This window comes from Miscanthus floridulus, chromosome 4 (genome assembly GCF_019320115.1).
Source record: "Miscanthus floridulus cultivar M001 chromosome 4, ASM1932011v1, whole genome shotgun sequence".
NCBI classification, from domain to species: domain Eukaryota; kingdom Viridiplantae; phylum Streptophyta; class Magnoliopsida; order Poales; family Poaceae; genus Miscanthus; species Miscanthus floridulus.
Genome location: NC_089583.1, coordinates 31,943,608 through 31,960,251, shown reverse-complemented (window position 1 = coordinate 31,960,251; position 16,644 = coordinate 31,943,608). Strand labels below are relative to the sequence as shown.

Below are 16,644 nucleotides of genomic sequence, written 5' to 3'. Positions count from 1 at the left end.
CAAGGTTTTGCACCCTTGGTTCCAACCCTACACTAACATGGCAATTCTAGGAATATAAATTGCATGAAAGTAAATACCAAAAGTAAAAAAGAGTAAGAAACACAACAATGTTTTCCCAAGGTATTGGAGAGTTGGCACTCCTAACTAGTCCTCGTTGGAGCACTTGTGCAAGGGTAGAGCTCCTCCTTGTTCTGCGCAAGGACCAAGTGCTCTCTATGGGTTAATCCTTCTTCACTCTAGAACAGTGGATCACCACGACTAGTGTACACTGACTTGGGCCTCTCACAAGATTCTCCGAGAGATCACCAAGCACACCATAACACTACCAAGTTGTCGAGGTGATGCTGATCACTAAGAATAATAAACACAAACTCTCACTTGACCCAACTAAGTGAAAGGATCTGTGGATAACTCGAGGGGGGTAAATAGCCTATTAAAATTCTTTTCAAGAACAAAAACACTAGGCCAAAGTGATTAGTACATTAGAGAGGATCTTAATCGCCACTACAAGCCTAGCCTAATCACTTAAATGCAAGTGAAGGGACCGTGACGCCTAAGAGGGGGGGTGAATTAGGCAACTTAAAAAATCTAACTCTAAACTATAGGCCTCTTTTTCTAACTCTAGCAAAACCTATGCAAAAGATAATCTATCTAGAAGTGCAACTACGGTTTTGCTAGTGTGTTGCTATCTCTACCGCAAAAGATAATAATATGATCAATGTAAATGCAGGAAGCTTAAAGAGCAAGGTAGAGATATGCAAACTCCCTGTCGACGACTCTAGGTATTTTTACCGAGGTATCGAGAAGTGCGCATGCTTCCCCTAGTCCTCGTTGGAGCCCTCTCGCAAGGAATCCCTCACAAGGGCCAAGCTCCTGGTCAGGGTAATTCCGTGGATAGCCTCAGGCCTTCCCCACGCGCAAGTGGGTCTCTGATGTGCCTTCCGGCAAGCCTCTCTCCGGATCCTCCCCGCCGTCTTCACTATCAAGCTTTCGGCCAAACCGCCGCGGGTCTTGTTCCCTTCGATACACGGTGGCGGCCGCACCACAAACGCGGTTGGTGCAATCTCGCAAGACTTCAAGCCCCTCCGATGTACAACTCTTGTGCTCGCAAGCACGGGGTGGCAAGAGGTATGCAAACCTTACTTAAACACTAGGCAAACACCTAGAGCAAGCGCATAAGCGGTGGTCTAATCAACCTAAGCACTTCGCAAAGCACTTATGCTAATCACCTAATAAAACACTAAGCACTATGCAAGTGGAGATCACTAAAATGGTGTATCAACACCCTTGGTATGTTCTCTCAGCTCCACACGTCTCAAATGGCCGGTTGGGGTTGTATTTATAAGCCCCACTTAGAAAGTAGCCGTTGGGGGTGAACTCCCGCGAAACTGCTACTGACCAGACGCTGAATCGTCCTGACCGGACGCGTCCGGTCGTCCCGACCGTTGCAGCCGAACCACCGATCGGACGCTGCCATCGTCCGGTCGCCTACCATCGGACGCGTCCGGTCGTAGTTTCGCGCGCCTAGAACCTCTCTGTACTCGATCGGACGCTGCGTTTCTACGTCCGGTCGGTTGCCGCCAGCGTCCGGTCCTCGCGTTCGGTCGCCTATCTGCCGAGCCACCGGTCCAGCGTCTGGTCGTGCTTCCAGCGTCCGGTCCAGCGTCCGGTCGCCTCTGCGAGCTCGTTTCTTCGCGATCTTACGTACGGCTTGGTTCCTATCTTCATGCTTGGACTTTACTTGATATCTTGGGTCTTTTCTTGTGCTCCTAAGGTCTTTCTTAAGGTGTTGATCATCGGATCATCACGTCGCCTTTGTCCAAGTCATGTCTTGCACCCTGTTGGACTACAAAACAAACACTTGCAAATTCATTAGTCCAATTTGGTTGTGTTGGTCATCAAACACCAAAATCCAAAGTAAATGGGCTTAGGGTCCATTTTCCTTACAGCAAGCATTTCCTACAATTCTAGTAGGCGAGGATTACTTCTACAACTAAGGCACACAAGCTACTAGAGACTAGCATCTACAACTATTACTTTAAGTGACAAATAGGATTGCATGGTAGAGTGCTTATCATAGGTTTAATTCTTGCTCATAAGGATCTATTTCTTAGTGTGATCCTTTGCTAAGGACTTGATTAGGTGTGATCTCCCTAATGACTTCTTAGATCACTTTTGTAGAAGAACTTAGGTGTCAATATGTTGAGTTGTTGCTTTAAATTTTTAGAGCCCAGTTTACCTAACTCTTGGGCCATTTGGTACTTAAATGATGAGTGGGAAGCAATTGGCTGGCCGCATGGTTGATGGAGAGAGGGCTGTTTGACTGCTTGTCCAGCTATGGCGGAGTAGGTGGTGACTAGTGGTGTGGTGGTGTGGAGGTGTGGAGGGAGTTGCCATGAGAGACCTTCTCGGCACTAGTGGTGTTGGTGAGATGTAGACAATAACTGAAGGAGATGTTTGGATGGAAGAGAAAGGTCCTATGGAGAGCATGTTGGCGAGGGGAAGGGAAGAGGTACGGTATGGCTGGATGACTAGACACTGACGACCATGGGAAAACCCTAGACAGTCGCTCCCGCGTCATCTATGGTTCCAAGCGATCGACCATTCTTCTTTTCTGCGCTGTCCAAAATTCAGGTGACGCCAGTTAAGACTTTAAGCAACAATTCATTAATGCAGGTTTCTGCTTTTTCATTTACTCCCCCCCATTCCAAATTATAAGATATTTTAATTTTTCTATATCCGTAGTTTTTCTATGCACTTAGATACACCATGTCTAGATATATAGTAAAATCAATATATCTAGAAAAGCCAAAACGCCAAAACATCTTATAATTTAAAACGAAGGGAGTAAGATATATCGTGTATAGTTGGCGGAGCCACTCTAGGGCGGGGTGGGGTGGCCGCCCCAGCTACCGGCGAGCTCGCCCTATAACCCTGGAACCTCGTTCTTCCCTAACACCGGCAGCGAGAAGCGCGGGAGCGGTAAGCCGGCGAGCCGCGAGCACAAGCAGGCAAGGCAACGCTGCGGCACTGGAACCTGGTGGAAGAATGGGCCTTTTCTTTTGCTTTTTTGAGCCCAACAGAGGTGAGAGGCCCATATTGAAAGCCCACTATCACATACTCCTCCGTTCCCTAGCCCAACCGGTGGATCCCCAAATTTCCAATCATTCGATTCCCTAGGAGGGAATTCCTTGTGATCCATTAAAAAATATCGTAATTACCTGTGAGCTACTGAAAAAGTTCGGCAGACTTCAGCGCCACTGCTCCAAAAATTTTTACCCTCCGTGCCACTACCGCGAGATTGGGCTTCTAACGGTGTCAAACTGCAGGCGTAGAAAGTCGAAAATACCCTTAGGTCTAATATGCCATTAATTTTTTAGTATGTTAACGACTTTAAATGGAAAAACTCAAAACTAGAAAGTTGTAAATCTCGTCGAGATCCTATAATTTTCATATAAAAATTATCTTCATTTAATACTGAAAAAGGTATGACTTTTCTAAGATTTATTAATCACACCTGCAGGATTACACTGTTAGAGTCTAATTTGACGGCAGTGGTATGGAGGAAAAAAAAATAGAGCAGTGGATGCTGAAATCCGCCGAAATAAGGAATTGCAATCTTTTATAACTGGTCACAAGAAATTCCCTCGTATCCTAGTCAAGGAGACGTCCTCGTCGCCGCCCGCCTCCAGCCGGCCACCGCGGCCCTGCGCGCCCGCGCCGTTGCCCGTCGCCGCCGCATCGGCAGTGGCCGGCCCTCGCCCTGGCGCGGCCGCGCCCCTGCCCAGCCGCCCCCATCCGGCCTCCCACCGCTGCACGTGCATGCGCACGCCTCACCGGCCGGCGAGCAGCAAGCAAGCGTGTGTTGGTAATGATATTAGAGTCTTTCACTCGAAATGGTTTAAGTACAGTGATTGTGTTTCTCATCTATTTTTCGCCATAACAGGTGTGAATTGTGATTGCAGAGTTTTTGCCATAATTTATGTGATAATGCGGTGCCTTTTGGTTCATTTTCTTGTTGTAACTTGCCCCAGCTAATTTTTTTTTTCTTTTGGCTCCGTCACTGATTGCGTACATTCGATCAATCGGGTTAAAGATATAGACACCCAGAACAGTTTACCATGGAATGTGTGCAGTATTCAATTATTCATCGTTGTATACTTGTACCTTGTTCCAGCAATACTTCTCACATGGTCACACTGTGGAGCATGGTGCTTTCCGAAAAAGGACAGTTCTTTTTTTATTCTGCTCAATGTATACTCAGTTTTCTCTTTGTTGACCCTATATGAACATGCTGTTCGGAGGGACCATTCCTGCTGCTTTGCTCGCAGGTATCGAATTAGTCGGTCCGTAGATGCGTGGATGTATAAACAATATTTACCGGCAATGTTTGTTGTTTTCATGAATTGAGTATCTGAATAAGAATGATGTGACTTCAGAAATGTTTGGTTGTTTCAGTTTTGTGCAATTTCATCAGGGACCAAAAAAAAAAAGAGATTGTCCACAGTAGGTCGCGTTTGTACGCTTCGTTTCTGCAGATAATGCTCTTTGGACGGCAGCCAAATTGCAAAATTTACACAAGAACAATTTATTTTTAATTTTTCTCGTTAGGGAAGCAATTCCGGCTAGTCGTAGTTGTAGCACTAGACTAGAGAGGCTAACGAATCCATTCTGGGGGACCGCCTCAATCAAAGCTTATTCCAGGAAGGATTCAAGTCCGACGATGGCCTCGCCGCGGCGGGGGGCGGCGATTCCACGAGCGACCTCTAGCCTGCGGGACCTCCTACTCCTAGTCGCGCTGCTGCTCTTGCTCTCAGTCTGCGGCCCCTCCCCCACCCACGGCGGAGACCTCCGGCGGGTGGTGGAGGTACCGGGCGAGCCGCGGTCGGTGGTGTGGGCGGTGCAGCTCTCGGACCTCCACCTCAGCGCTTTCCACCCGGAGCGTGCCGCCGACTTCCGCCGCCACGTGGGCGACGCGCTCGCCATGGTTTACCCCGCGCTCGTCCTCATCACCGGCGATCTCACCGGTAAGCTTCCTGCCTTCTTCGTCTGCCTGTGCTTGGTGGTTTGGTTTGCTTTAAGAGGACTGGGATCTGGTTCTAGTTCGATGTAAGAGATTTAGCTTAGGCTCTAATACAACATTTGCTAGGCTAATTATATATGTTTACTAGTCTTTTACTGTTTTAACTTGTTTATTATGTTCCTCTGGAACTGGAAAGGTCGTGCATTGCATTGCTGCTAAATTCTGATACAGGGAGGTAGAGTTTTGGGTGGTGGATTGTATGGAAGAGTGGAATGGAAAGAAAGGATAATATGTGCATCTTCCCCTAGCATAGTGTCTACCTTTATTCTTATAAATAGGCTGCAATCTAATAACATTTCCATGCTTGCAGTATTAAAAAGCTATGCCATCTTTGACTAACAGAACGGCTCAATGGCAGCGTTATTTGTACTAGAGGATTATTGAGTTCTTTAATATATTTAAAGTATTTGAGCTATATGCTGTAATTTTGCTTTTCAAAGCATTTTAAGGCCAAGTCTGAACGAGTATTCAACAGCTATTGCTTATCATTTTAGTGTGAAAGAACGGGTCCCTGCTAAACATATACATTTGCTTCATCAACTGCTTTAAGAAAGTTTAGAATTATTCTTGAACTAATGCATGAGTTAATAACTTTTGTTGTTTGATACAAGCTTAGCCAACAAATATAACATTCTTATGCATGCTCTAGTGTTGAAATGGTTATGTAACCCAGGATGATTGGTTACAACTTGCTTTGACCAACACTCCAATTGTATGAGTTTCTTTTTATCTTAAAAAATCCATCACACAAGTTGTCACGCCCCGTGGCCGCCGACGATCGCCGGGACGTGAGGAGATCAGACACGGTAGCGTATAGGCAATAACGAGACGAGGAAAGCTTCCTCTGTCTTCGAATTCTGTTTTTCAGATTGGGAATAGTCTCCCCTGCCTCACAGGGTTCGCTTATTACAGACACCGGTGACCACACGGTCCCGCTTGACAGAGTCACTGGCCGACCAGCCCACAAGTCATACAGCGCAATACATTACTTCGAATACTCTACGCTATCATCCCTGGGTTACGTATTACGACTATGGCGCCATCTTCAGGTGGTCAGTGCCGTAGTCCTGACACAAGATAATGGCAAATTATCAGTGGCACGATGCCAAGCATCATTTCTGACAAAGGTTCATATAATTTTAAAAGATTCTATTGCACCTCATTTTAGTGGAATCTGTAGTAATGTTCATTCCCCACATGATTGATATAGGTATTGTTGCACGAAAATTACCCTTTTCCTCTTTTAAGATCAATAGCCATAGTATTTGATATTCACTAATTTGTGCAGTCAATTTTTTAAAAGTTGCCTCAAAATTCAAATATCATGCTTGTTATTTCTTTTATCTGTTTATGTTATCTGATAGCAACTTTGCATTTTGGACGCTCAATTGGAAAGTGAAACAAGAAGAATACTCTGTATCATATACGTTTAGGAAGTAACGGAATATAGGTTTTATTTTCAGTTCTAACAGAGTTACAGAAGCTTAATGAGTTGTTTTATCTTGTATTGTTATGCTCAGATGCAAAAAGTAAAGATTTGTTGTCGTCAAGGCATGAGGAGTTTGAATGGATTCTGTATGGACAAGTTATTGATGATGTTGCTAATAGGAGTGGGCTGAGCAAGGAAATATTTTATGATTTACGAGGTAATCATGATTCATATGGTGTTCCTGAGGTTGGTGGTATGTTTGATTTCTACAAAAAGCACAGCATTAATGCAAGATTAGGACGAACAGGGGCTGTCCAAAGTATAACATTACAGGTTGGTTCCAGTAAGCACAAATCTATTTAATCTTGCCAAGAAACGATACACTTTTTTAACCTGCTATTATGGCTTAGTATATGTTCAGTATGGGATTGTTTTAAGCTTACAGTCTTATCCTAGCTTTAAATTGTGCAGAATAGCGGCATGAAGTATTTATTTGTTGGATTTGACAGTGCAATGGGTGTTGGTCTCCGAAGCCCAACAAACATATTTGGCCAACCTACAGATCTGTTGCTTTCTGATTTAGATGCAGCACTTTCACAGTGGGATAATCAATCTACAAGTTCCCTAGTAACCAAGATCGTCTTTGGGCATTTCCCTATATCCTTTTCTGCATTGACAACTTCTGGAAGAAGTATTAGAGATGTTTTTCTGAAGCATTCACTCTCCGCTTACCTGTGTGGGCATCTTCATACCAACTTTGGAAGAAACTTGAAGCGACATCATACATCTGACCAGCAACGATTTTCTTCTAAACAGTACTTTCAGTTGGATATCCATGAGGGTATGTCAACAACTGTCAGTAATGTCAATTGTTCTGCAAGGACAACAGAGTCTGTAGCAGAATTCTGGGAATGGGAGATGGGTGATTGGAGAAGTGCCAGGAGCATGAGGATTCTTGCTATTGATTCTGGCTATGTCTCATATACAGATATGGATTTCAGATTTGGCTCTAGAGATGTGATTATAGTACCCACCTTTCCGTTGGATTCACGGTTTATGCATAGATCTTCGTATCCTTATGATTTTGCTTGCCAAGCCATGAGCACCACACATGTTGGGACAGTGAGAGCTCTTGTCTTTTCAAGATACAAGATTAAATCTGTAACTGTTAAAATATACGAATCACATTCTGGAAGTTTTCAACTGGTCCTAGAGCAAGAAATGGAAAAAACTAGGGGCAAGGGAGCTAGAGGAGCTATGTATACAGTCCCATGGAACTGGAGGGATTTTTTAGATGAGCTACCAGATCGATACTGGCTCCAGATAGAAGTAGTGGATATGACTGGGGAGATTTACCATAGTGAACCGAGACCATTTTCTGTTAGTGGTCTAACTGCAAAAGTTAGTTGGACGTGGAAAGAATTTAGAGTAATGGGTTGCCAATGGAATCAGCTGTACTACCCAATTATGTGGACTACCCTTGCATTTCTTTTTTCATTGGTTCTGGTTCCTCGCACTTCTCTCACGTTTTATGAGAACCGATTCATGTCAAAATTTATTAGACCAAAGATGACCGGAAGAAGTTTAGGAGGCTTTTCGCCTGTTAATTTTGAGTATTTTGCAGTTGAGCTTTCGAAGATGTATTTTATCTGGTCTGGAATGTTGTTCTATTTGCTATATTTGGTTTGCTTCCCATGGTTTACTGGCTATGCTGTCACGGAGAACTACAATAAGATGTATTTGCATTACAGAGGCTGGAGCACTAGATATCTTGCCAACACCACTGCGTTGCCATATATTGGTTTGCCTGATGTGATGGTTATTGTTCTTCCTCATCTTCTGTTTGTGGTCTTGCCAGCGTTTCTTCTTATAGCAGCTATAGCAGCAGAAAGAGCACTGTATCTAGGTCATCATGTCTCCCAGAGAACAAAGAAGGATGATGATCACTACAAAAAGGCATGGCACATGAAGAATGTTTACATATTTTATTGGTTGAGAAAGATTCTAATACTTCTATGCCTACCAATTGTCTGGAAACATTGGAAGGTATGCTTTCCTTTCAACTTGAACTCATGCTTTGGCAATATTAGATTGGCACCTGTTGAAATGAAACCATATAAACACCTCCCTTTGAACGAGTTTAATCCTTTGTTCCCAAATTTATGAACTCTCTTATGATGATTATAAAATTTCAAGTGTGGTATTTTCTTCCCTCAAATTTCAAGGGTAGTTTACAAACCCTTCTGAATCATTTTTATTTTGAACCTGTGTATGTCTTTTCCATTATGAATATAATGTCCTAATGGCTTAGTTGAAGTTGTAACATGGCATTAGAAGTCCCACTTGGATTTTTCTTCCTTAAGAGACTTAAGTAATCTTTCTCATTAATAAAACTCAGTGGTTATGGAATTTAGCTTCACATGTGAGGTGAATAGGGCCCATATTCATGTGCTGCCATTTTGTTTCTTAGGTATGGCAGAATTAAGGACTGTCTGTTTTGGAGGCTATATTTCGTACATAATAGCTCTTCTGCTCATAGAAAGATTTCCCACTCGAAGGTCGGCTGTTACCTTTTGTTTTTCACTAGTATGGAGTTTTTGTCATCAGCTACTATCCTTAAATCCATGAGTGTGTGACCTTGGGCAGCAGCGAATTTATACGAGCCCATTGAGAAAATTTTAATTTGAAGGAGGTGCCTTCTCATTAGAGTTGCATACAGTGAAGAGTGAAAAAAATGTGGAATCAAATAGCAGCAGGTAATATGCAATTGATCAGCTGTAGATAGTAAAACTGGGATTTATTCAGTTCCTAATGATGTTTTGTTTTTTCCTTGCCTGATTGTGTTACATTGTGACCACTTGAACCATACTTTTGTGCATGCAAATGTGTGAGCTTTCGCGCTAACAATCACTTTTCTGCAGCATTGTAGAGCTATTGTGAGGGCATATGAGGTCAACCCATTCATGGATGCACCCATCTACTGTTTTGGTGTTCCAGCACTTCTATGGTTGGCCATATACAGGAGTTCATCTGTAGGAGTTTACCAAGTTTGAGTTACTTGTACTGTGGACAGTGGCGGAGCTTGCATGAATGTGTAGGGGGGGGGCCAATTCAAAGCTATGCTGCTACAGTAATTACCAATATTAGTACAGACAATTGGAATTCTGTGAAAAATCTTTGTTTTTTCAAGTTCTATCTATATAGACTGCAATGCACAATTGAAATTCTGTCAAAGAAGAATGAACAATGTGTGGATTTACATATTTGTAAGCTGTGATCCATTCATCAGCAACATCAAGCATGGTACGAGAGAGGCATGAATTAATTACATGCATGCAGTGACATGCAAACCTCCGAGTGATATAGCCGGAACAAGAGAGGCCAGGACCCAGTTTGACCCCACATAGCTCCGTCCGTGCTTCTAACCGCGGCCTAACGGGCTATTTGACACGGCTCCGGTAGCAGAAGTGACGAGAAGCTGTAGCAAACACCACAAAAAGCTAAACTATTTTTTTTTTGTACGAAAGAGGAGTGACCAATACCTGAGTAAGGGTACGTACGTACCTCAGCCAGAGGTATAATGACACATTTCAAATCCCCGAAAGGTCACAAGAAACAAGACGCACTAAATGGGCGGACACTAAGCCTTGGGGTGAGGCTCCATGTGCCACGAGTCTCCTAGAGTAACTCGATGGCAAGGACTCAGTTGTGTCCAGGTCACGCAAGCCATCGAGTCGTGAGGCATAACTAGGAAGTTTATTAGTCTATGTTTATTAGAATCCTACGCCTGACTACCCTTAAAGGCTTGTCCATGCTTTGATCCCATCCCACAGCATACATCCTCATTTTTTTTTTACCAGGCAAGGGGGGGCCGGAGCCCTCTATGGCCAATACATGGCTCCGCCGGTGACTGTGGAAGACTTAAAGATCAAGACTGAACATTTTCAGAAACAATTTCTGACAGTGCTGTTGTGCAAGGTTTCAAGGTGGCATTCTGAAGTTGGAAAAGAACATGTCTTCAGATGTAGAAATTAGAATCTCTTCTCTTTTTGATGCAGGAGATATTTTGGTTGTACTCAATTCGTTTGAAAAGGAACCATCCTGTACAATTCGATATGATGCACTCCCTCTCTTTTGTCTTTGAAATGTAAATCGTTTCAGGCTTTCAGCTATCCTCACCTATTCCGAATGAAAGTCATTCTATGATTTGGAGGCATTTATCAATCATTCTTTCCTCCTTGCCCTTATCAAAAGAACTAGTAAATAGACTCCTTTTAATTGCTTCTTCATTCCCTTGACTCTCATTGCTTAATTCCACTCAAGAGTTAATAACCGAAGAGTAAACATGGTCAACTTACACACACTCTTTGTTCTTGTACCAAAGTATAAAATGGGCTAAGTTTTTTTTATCAAGGAGGTATTGATTTTGCATATGGATATTTCTTTGGTGTAGCTTTTGCACACAGAATTGAAAATAGGTATAGGAATGACATTGGGTGCCATGGTTAGCAGGCTCATGTGGGCATTGATAACATTGGAATCAATCGTGGAGGTGTCTGGGAAACAATGTCTGGAGGGAACTAATATCTTGGAGTTGGGAGAAGATAACATAGAATCAAGACATTTCTATGATACTGTAATATCACTAATTTAACCTATGCTCTGATTAGTCGGTGTCACAATGGAACATCCTAAAATTTATGTTGGTGAAAATAAATTCGATTTAGTATGTTCTGGGGATCCTATTTTCCGAGATGAAACTCAAATCCTAGGATTTTCAAAGGGACCAAACAACTTGGATTGCACCATCTCAAAGAAACTGCATCCCCGAGTTGTGTCGCTCCAAACAGCAACATACAAGTAGACATTTCCATAGATCATGAAAATGGTGAAATTAGGCAGGTTTTTTGTTTGGAGAGGCATGCCCATAACAATTTGAGCTCTTCTAGTCTGCATGGTGCAAACAGCCTTAAGTGCCTTGCTCATAACTGTCCCTGAGTGGGTTACATAAACCACGGTGAGAGCTCTTGGACTCATTTATGAAGATCATTGCATCACCCTACAATAATTCACCTTTGTCTTTCTATTTCAATAATCATACCACACAGGCCCCAATTTTCACAGCGGTTTCATGCATGGAGGAAATACGCCAATCAGCTCTGGGTTGCATTGATGACATCCTTGCACTGCATGCACCCTATGAATGAGAAGACACATCAGGTCATCAGGGGAGGTCTGAAGATCAGTTATTGGAATTCTCTGTGCCAGCATATATTATTGAATTGCAACAGCCTAGTATTCAAATTTTGAAAAAGAGTCTGATTGGGAATACCTGATTCATCAGATCAATGGCTACCACCTAGGGTTCTATGCACCATAGGAACAGGAAGCTTCAAGAACTAAAATGTCACCTTCCGCAATGCACGTATATGAGATTTCATTTTGAGCTGGTACGTGCTTCACCTTATTCCGATATTTCTGAAAAACACAGAAAACAAATGCATTGTAATCGTGTGAAAAGAACTTTTAATTTTGACTTTTCTTTTTCTGGTTCATAAAAGTAAGGCTATGGCATATGGGTTCAATGATTATAATCTAAATAGTAATTCCTAGTGTTGCTACATATCCTTTGCAGGAATTTCGACCAGTATCAAAATTAAAAATAAATTATAAAATTGAGATGTTTTGGGTAAGGTGGTGGTTGTGGAAATTTTCAGAATTGTTGTGATTTAGATCCACTAGATCCAAATAAGCCTGAATCAGAAACCCTAAGGGGCCATTCCATATGCTTATGTTATTCTAAAGCATGAAACATCTAGGAGACATATGCTGTTTTTAGGAATGAAACATATACGTTCTTTGGTAATGAAGTGAAGAGAAACAATTTGCAGAAAGCTGAACAAAATAATGATATGTCCATATAGAACATATGGAATATGAAAATTGAAGCATTTGTATCCTTAGCTTATGACAGTCATTTAAGTTTCAAATGATACCTGACACAAAGGCATTTGCAGCAGGTCACAGTACTGTATTTTCAGCTTTGGTTCTGAAGTGAACTTGGGCAACAGCTTCAGTTTGCTGCATCTGGCGATGCTGAAATATTTAAGATTGGGGAAGTGCTCACTCTTGACACCGAGCCATGTCTCCCAAGCTTCCATGTTCCTGAACTTTAGTGACACCAGTGAAGGAAACACATTGCAGATTCTGCTCTTACTGTTAGAAGTGGTATCTCCAACATTGCCAAAGAACTCTGGACCAATTAGCTTCACGCTTGGCAGTGATTGTATCAAAATGTGTTTCAGTGATGGTAGGCAACCAAGGGGCGGTACTTCTTTGCAATTATCACAGTCTTTCAGTTCAATAGAAGCTAACCTGTCCAAGGGCAGCCATCCTAACCATGACGAAGAAAAGGATCCGTTATAACCCTTGATGCTGAGCTCCTCGAGATTTGAATGTGGCTTGAGGCACTTTAAAACCTGATCTCCTGTAGCACTGATTCCTTGGTGCTGACTGTCTGACATGCAGCTCACTGCATTTCCTTGCGGATCACAAAGGGACTGGTTAACATTTGCAAGTTCAGACCATTCAAGTGTAAGCTTTTGAATCCCCAACTTGTTCCAAAGGTTAGCGGTGGAAGCTTGTGCAACATCCAGGTTGTTTAGACCTGTGATGTGAAGATGTCCTTCAAGGTTTACCAATTCGTTCAGGTCTGCTATGCTACATCCAGCAGGCTCATTCCCAATGGCAAAAAAAGGTAGTCTCTGCAGCCTAGTCAACTCTCCAATCCCAGAAGGCATCTTTATGTCTGTATGTGGAATCTCTAGGCACCTTAAATTCAATAGGAGCTTGATGCCTTGAGGCAACTGAGTAAGGGAAGAACAATGGTTAAGCTTAATTGTCTGCAAGTGGAAAAGCGCACAAATTGACTCTGGCAACTTCTGGATTGCGGTGTTGTCCAGACCAAGGAACCTTAGGTGTATCAGACTTGCAATGGATTTCGGTAGCTCCATGATATTGGAGTTGCTCAAATCTAAAGCCCTTAAGCATTCAAAATCTGTGATCAGCTCGGAAGGAATCTTTGTTCTGAAGGCCATCTCCTCGTGGTTTTGTTCTGTTCTTGCAATGAACAGGAAGGTTCGCAGATCACGATGACCACAAAATGAGTTCAAGTTTATTTCTTCGACAGAATGAGACTCCTCGTCGACAAAGGACAAATGCCGAGGGCTTTCATCTATTTTCATTGAATTAGGGAGTTGTATCATCCTACATTCATTGCCTGAAACAAACTGAGCAAGCTCCTGATACAGGTCATGCATAACAAACTTCCCTTCGCTGATAGCATGAGATGGGGAAGGCTGGAAGAAGCACCTTGACACCAAGTCATTGAAGTAGCCATAGGCGATAGCTTCACGGCTGCAGTCTCCTTCAGCATCCACAAAACCCTGCGCAGTCCACAGCTGGACTAGCAGATCTTTGTCGAAGACGAAGCCCTTTGGAAACAATGAACAAAACGCAAAGCTACGCTTCAGCGGCATGGACAGGTGGTCGTAGCTCACCTTCAGCACCGGCAGTACCAGATTCTTCACCTCATTGTCAGCCCACAAGTCGTTATTCAGGACTTCATCCCAGTGCTTCCAGCTGGTTGAAGCACCCAGGGCACTACCAGCTGCCTCTGCCGCCAATGGCAAGCCCTGACATTTCTTCGCGATCTTCTCACCGATTGCTACAAGTTCTTGGTCGACGTTGGCATCGCTATTCGTCAGTGCCCGTCGCTGGCATACACGCCAGCAGTCTTCATCTGACAAGCATTTGAGATGATACACCTTGGTGCTCACCATCCTGGCAACCTTGTTGCTCCTCGTCGTCACGACAACCGCGCTCCCCGGAGCGCAGCGGCTCAGCGGGGCCGTCAGGCTGTTCCAGTGGCTGGGATTGTCATCCCACACGTCGTCGAGAACGATCAAGCACCTCTTCCCGGCAAGGTGCTCGACTATGAGCTCATGAAGCGTGCTCAGCTCGCCGCACTCCGGGCGCGATCTGGTGACCGCCTCGACGATCTTGCGGGTCACGCTGACGACGTCAAACTCCTGGGATACCCAAATCCAGCGTGTCAGTTCGAAGCACGACTTCACGGCCTCCATGCCGCAGACGTGCTGCATCAGAGCCGTCTTGCCGACGCCGGCCATCCCGACGATGGGCACGACAGCGTAGGTCCTCCCGCCGTCCGGCTCCCCGCGTACCAGCGCGGCGACCCTCTCGATGTCGCGCTGCCGCCCGTGGAGGCGCTCGGTACGGGGAAGCGCGCTGCTTGGCACGAGCGGGCTCGCCGCGGGCCGGGGCGCGCCGTCGCCGGGCCGCAGCCGGAGCTTCTTCCTGTCCGACGCGATCTCCTCGTACCTCGCCCAGATGCCGTCAATCTTGCGGCGGAGCCGCCTCGCGGGCGCGGGCGCGAACAGCAGCGCCACCTCCCGGCGCCGCTTCCCCGTGGTGGCGGCGTAGAGCAAGTCTTGCTTGAGCTCCTCCAGCTGCGCCGAGCGGCGGGACTCGTACTCCAGCTCCTCGACCACGTCCTCGGCGCGGTGCTCCAGGTCGCCGAGCTCGGCCAACCACAGCTGGACGGAGCGATCGGTGATGGATAGGCTCTCGGCGTCGCGGAGCGTGGCGCAGATCCGCCGCAGTTTGGACTTGAGCGCCGTCAGCTCGTCGTCGTCGACGGTGGCCGGCTGGGACGCGCGCCCAAATGGCTCCAGCAGCGGCGACGCTAGCTTCTTGGATTTGATAGCAAAGTGAAGCAGCGCATCTCGCAGCGCGTGCGTGACAGGTTTCTTTGCTTTGTCAGCCATTGCTGGACCTGCAGATGCTGCAGAACGCAATGCTCGATGTGGATAATGAATTGGTGGATTGAGCAAAGCGAGCGTGACAAGAGGAAGGGATGGAATGTTATATTGTTATTGCCTTCTTGCAACGTTGACGACGACTTGGCTTGAGTACTGTTTTAGGGTTAGTTGGAATATTGGATACATGTCATCATCAACCTAAGGGCCTCCACCAGCTAAACTTTAGTCGCTCTTGCTACTAAGGTGGTATTTAAATCTAGAGACTAAATGTTTAGAGATATCATATCAGGATGTCATATGGGAATGTTTGGATAGTAATAATAAAACAAATTACATAAGTCCTCAGTAACCTGCGAGACGAATTTATTAAGCCTAATTAATTCATCATTAGCATATGTTTAGTGTAGCACCACATTGTCAAATCATTAACTAATTAGGCTTAAAAAATTCATCTCGTAAATTAGTCGTAATCTATGTAGTTAGTTATTTTTTTTCTATATTTAATACTCCATACATGTGTCTAAATATCCGATGTGATAGGAAGTAAATCTTAGGGAGAGGAACTAAACAATGCCTAAAGTGCCAAACAAACTAACTAAAAAGGGACTAAAGTAGTTTAGTCACATTAGTCACCCAAGAGTAGCTACAAGTGGGCTAAAGTGCCCAGTGGACCAGGACTGCCCCTTATTATTGTTAGTACCCATCCTGATTTGGACATTCATTAGGAATAGTTTAGTCTTTGTTGAACTGCTTTAATGGCTTTTAGTCAATAGAATCAAACAGGGTTAACTAAATTTTAGTTATGGAAAACCAATCATAGTCCTAAATCTTACTATGCTCTGGACCGTCTGCAGTCCACCATGTTCTCTTATGCCCAAAATGGTGTCACTGCTCTGGTATTTCTCCACGTCATTGACGTGTGAGCTCCACAAGTCATCCTTTCTCTTTCCTATGGATGGCAGCGGGTAATGCGTGGGTCAAGCATTTACCTGCCCATGATCATGTTCATGGATAAGAATTCATACCCACGCTTGTATGCCTGGTACTCATCGGGTATCGGGTACTCGTCAGATATTTTTATGAGATCAAAAAATAAAATCACTGTGATATCAAACCTTTACCTAATATTAAAGAGATAAAATTTGTTTCTCTAATTTTTTTTTCTGCATCCCATATTTTCTGTAAAATTACTGCGTTTTTTTATTTCTGGTTGCTCTGTGCCTTTTGTGTCCCGCGTTTTCGCTGCTTGGACTCTGGCTCGGACTCTGCTTGGAGCTCGGCCTTTTAGTCCG

At 44.3% G+C, this 16,644-nt stretch overlaps 2 protein-coding genes across 5 annotated transcripts; one reads left to right on the top strand and one right to left on the bottom strand.

Annotated features, from left to right (window-relative positions):
- Positions 1-3,756: 3,756 nt before the first annotated feature.
- On the top strand, positions 3,757-9,759 carry LOC136551256 (putative metallophosphoesterase At3g03305). 4 transcript variants are annotated; one of them, XR_010782510.1, is made up of 6 exons: positions 3,757-5,027; positions 6,604-6,845; positions 6,984-8,558; positions 8,983-9,070; positions 9,162-9,268; positions 9,434-9,560. XR_010782510.1 is itself a non-coding variant. In XM_066542841.1 (4 exons), exons 1-4 carry the CDS (start codon positions 4,724-4,726, stop codon positions 9,563-9,565), a joined length of 2,253 nt encoding a protein of 750 aa, XP_066398938.1. In that variant the 5' UTR covers positions 3,759-4,723; the 3' UTR covers positions 9,566-9,759. The 4 variants fall into 4 exon arrangements, 1 of the variants encoding a protein (XP_066398938.1); XR_010782509.1 differs by having other exon boundaries at positions 9,159-9,268; XR_010782508.1 differs by having other exon boundaries at positions 8,983-9,268.
- Positions 9,760-11,187: 1,428 nt separating this feature from the next.
- On the bottom strand, positions 11,188-15,460 carry LOC136551255 (putative disease resistance RPP13-like protein 1). Its single transcript, XM_066542840.1, has 3 exons — positions 12,509-15,460; positions 11,845-11,990; positions 11,188-11,709 (listed from the first exon to the last, which is right to left on the bottom strand). Exons 1-2 carry the CDS (start codon positions 15,356-15,358, stop codon positions 11,880-11,882), a joined length of 2,961 nt encoding a protein of 986 aa, XP_066398937.1. The 5' UTR covers positions 15,359-15,460; the 3' UTR covers positions 11,188-11,709; positions 11,845-11,879.
- Positions 15,461-16,644: the final 1,184 nt, after the last annotated feature.

Bases quoted from the DNA above. Each gene is read 5' to 3' on its own strand.
- LOC136551256 (XM_066542841.1), top strand. From the start codon at position 4,724: ATGGCCTCGCCGCGGCGGGGGGCGGCGATTCCACGAGCGACCTCTAGC. The intron at 6,846-6,983 runs GTTGGTTCCAGT...TAAATTGTGCAG, and splicing joins TCCAAAGTATAACATTACAG to AATAGCGGCATGAAGTATTT. The intron at 8,559-9,433 runs GTATGCTTTCCT...ACTTTTCTGCAG, and splicing joins TTGTCTGGAAACATTGGAAG to CATTGTAGAGCTATTGTGAG.
- LOC136551255 (XM_066542840.1), bottom strand. From the start codon at position 15,358: ATGGCTGACAAAGCAAAGAAACCTGTCACGCACGCGCTGCGAGATGCG. The intron at 11,991-12,508 runs GTATCATTTGAA...TGTGTTTTTCAG, and splicing joins TGCAAATGCCTTTGTGTCAG to AAATATCGGAATAAGGTGAA.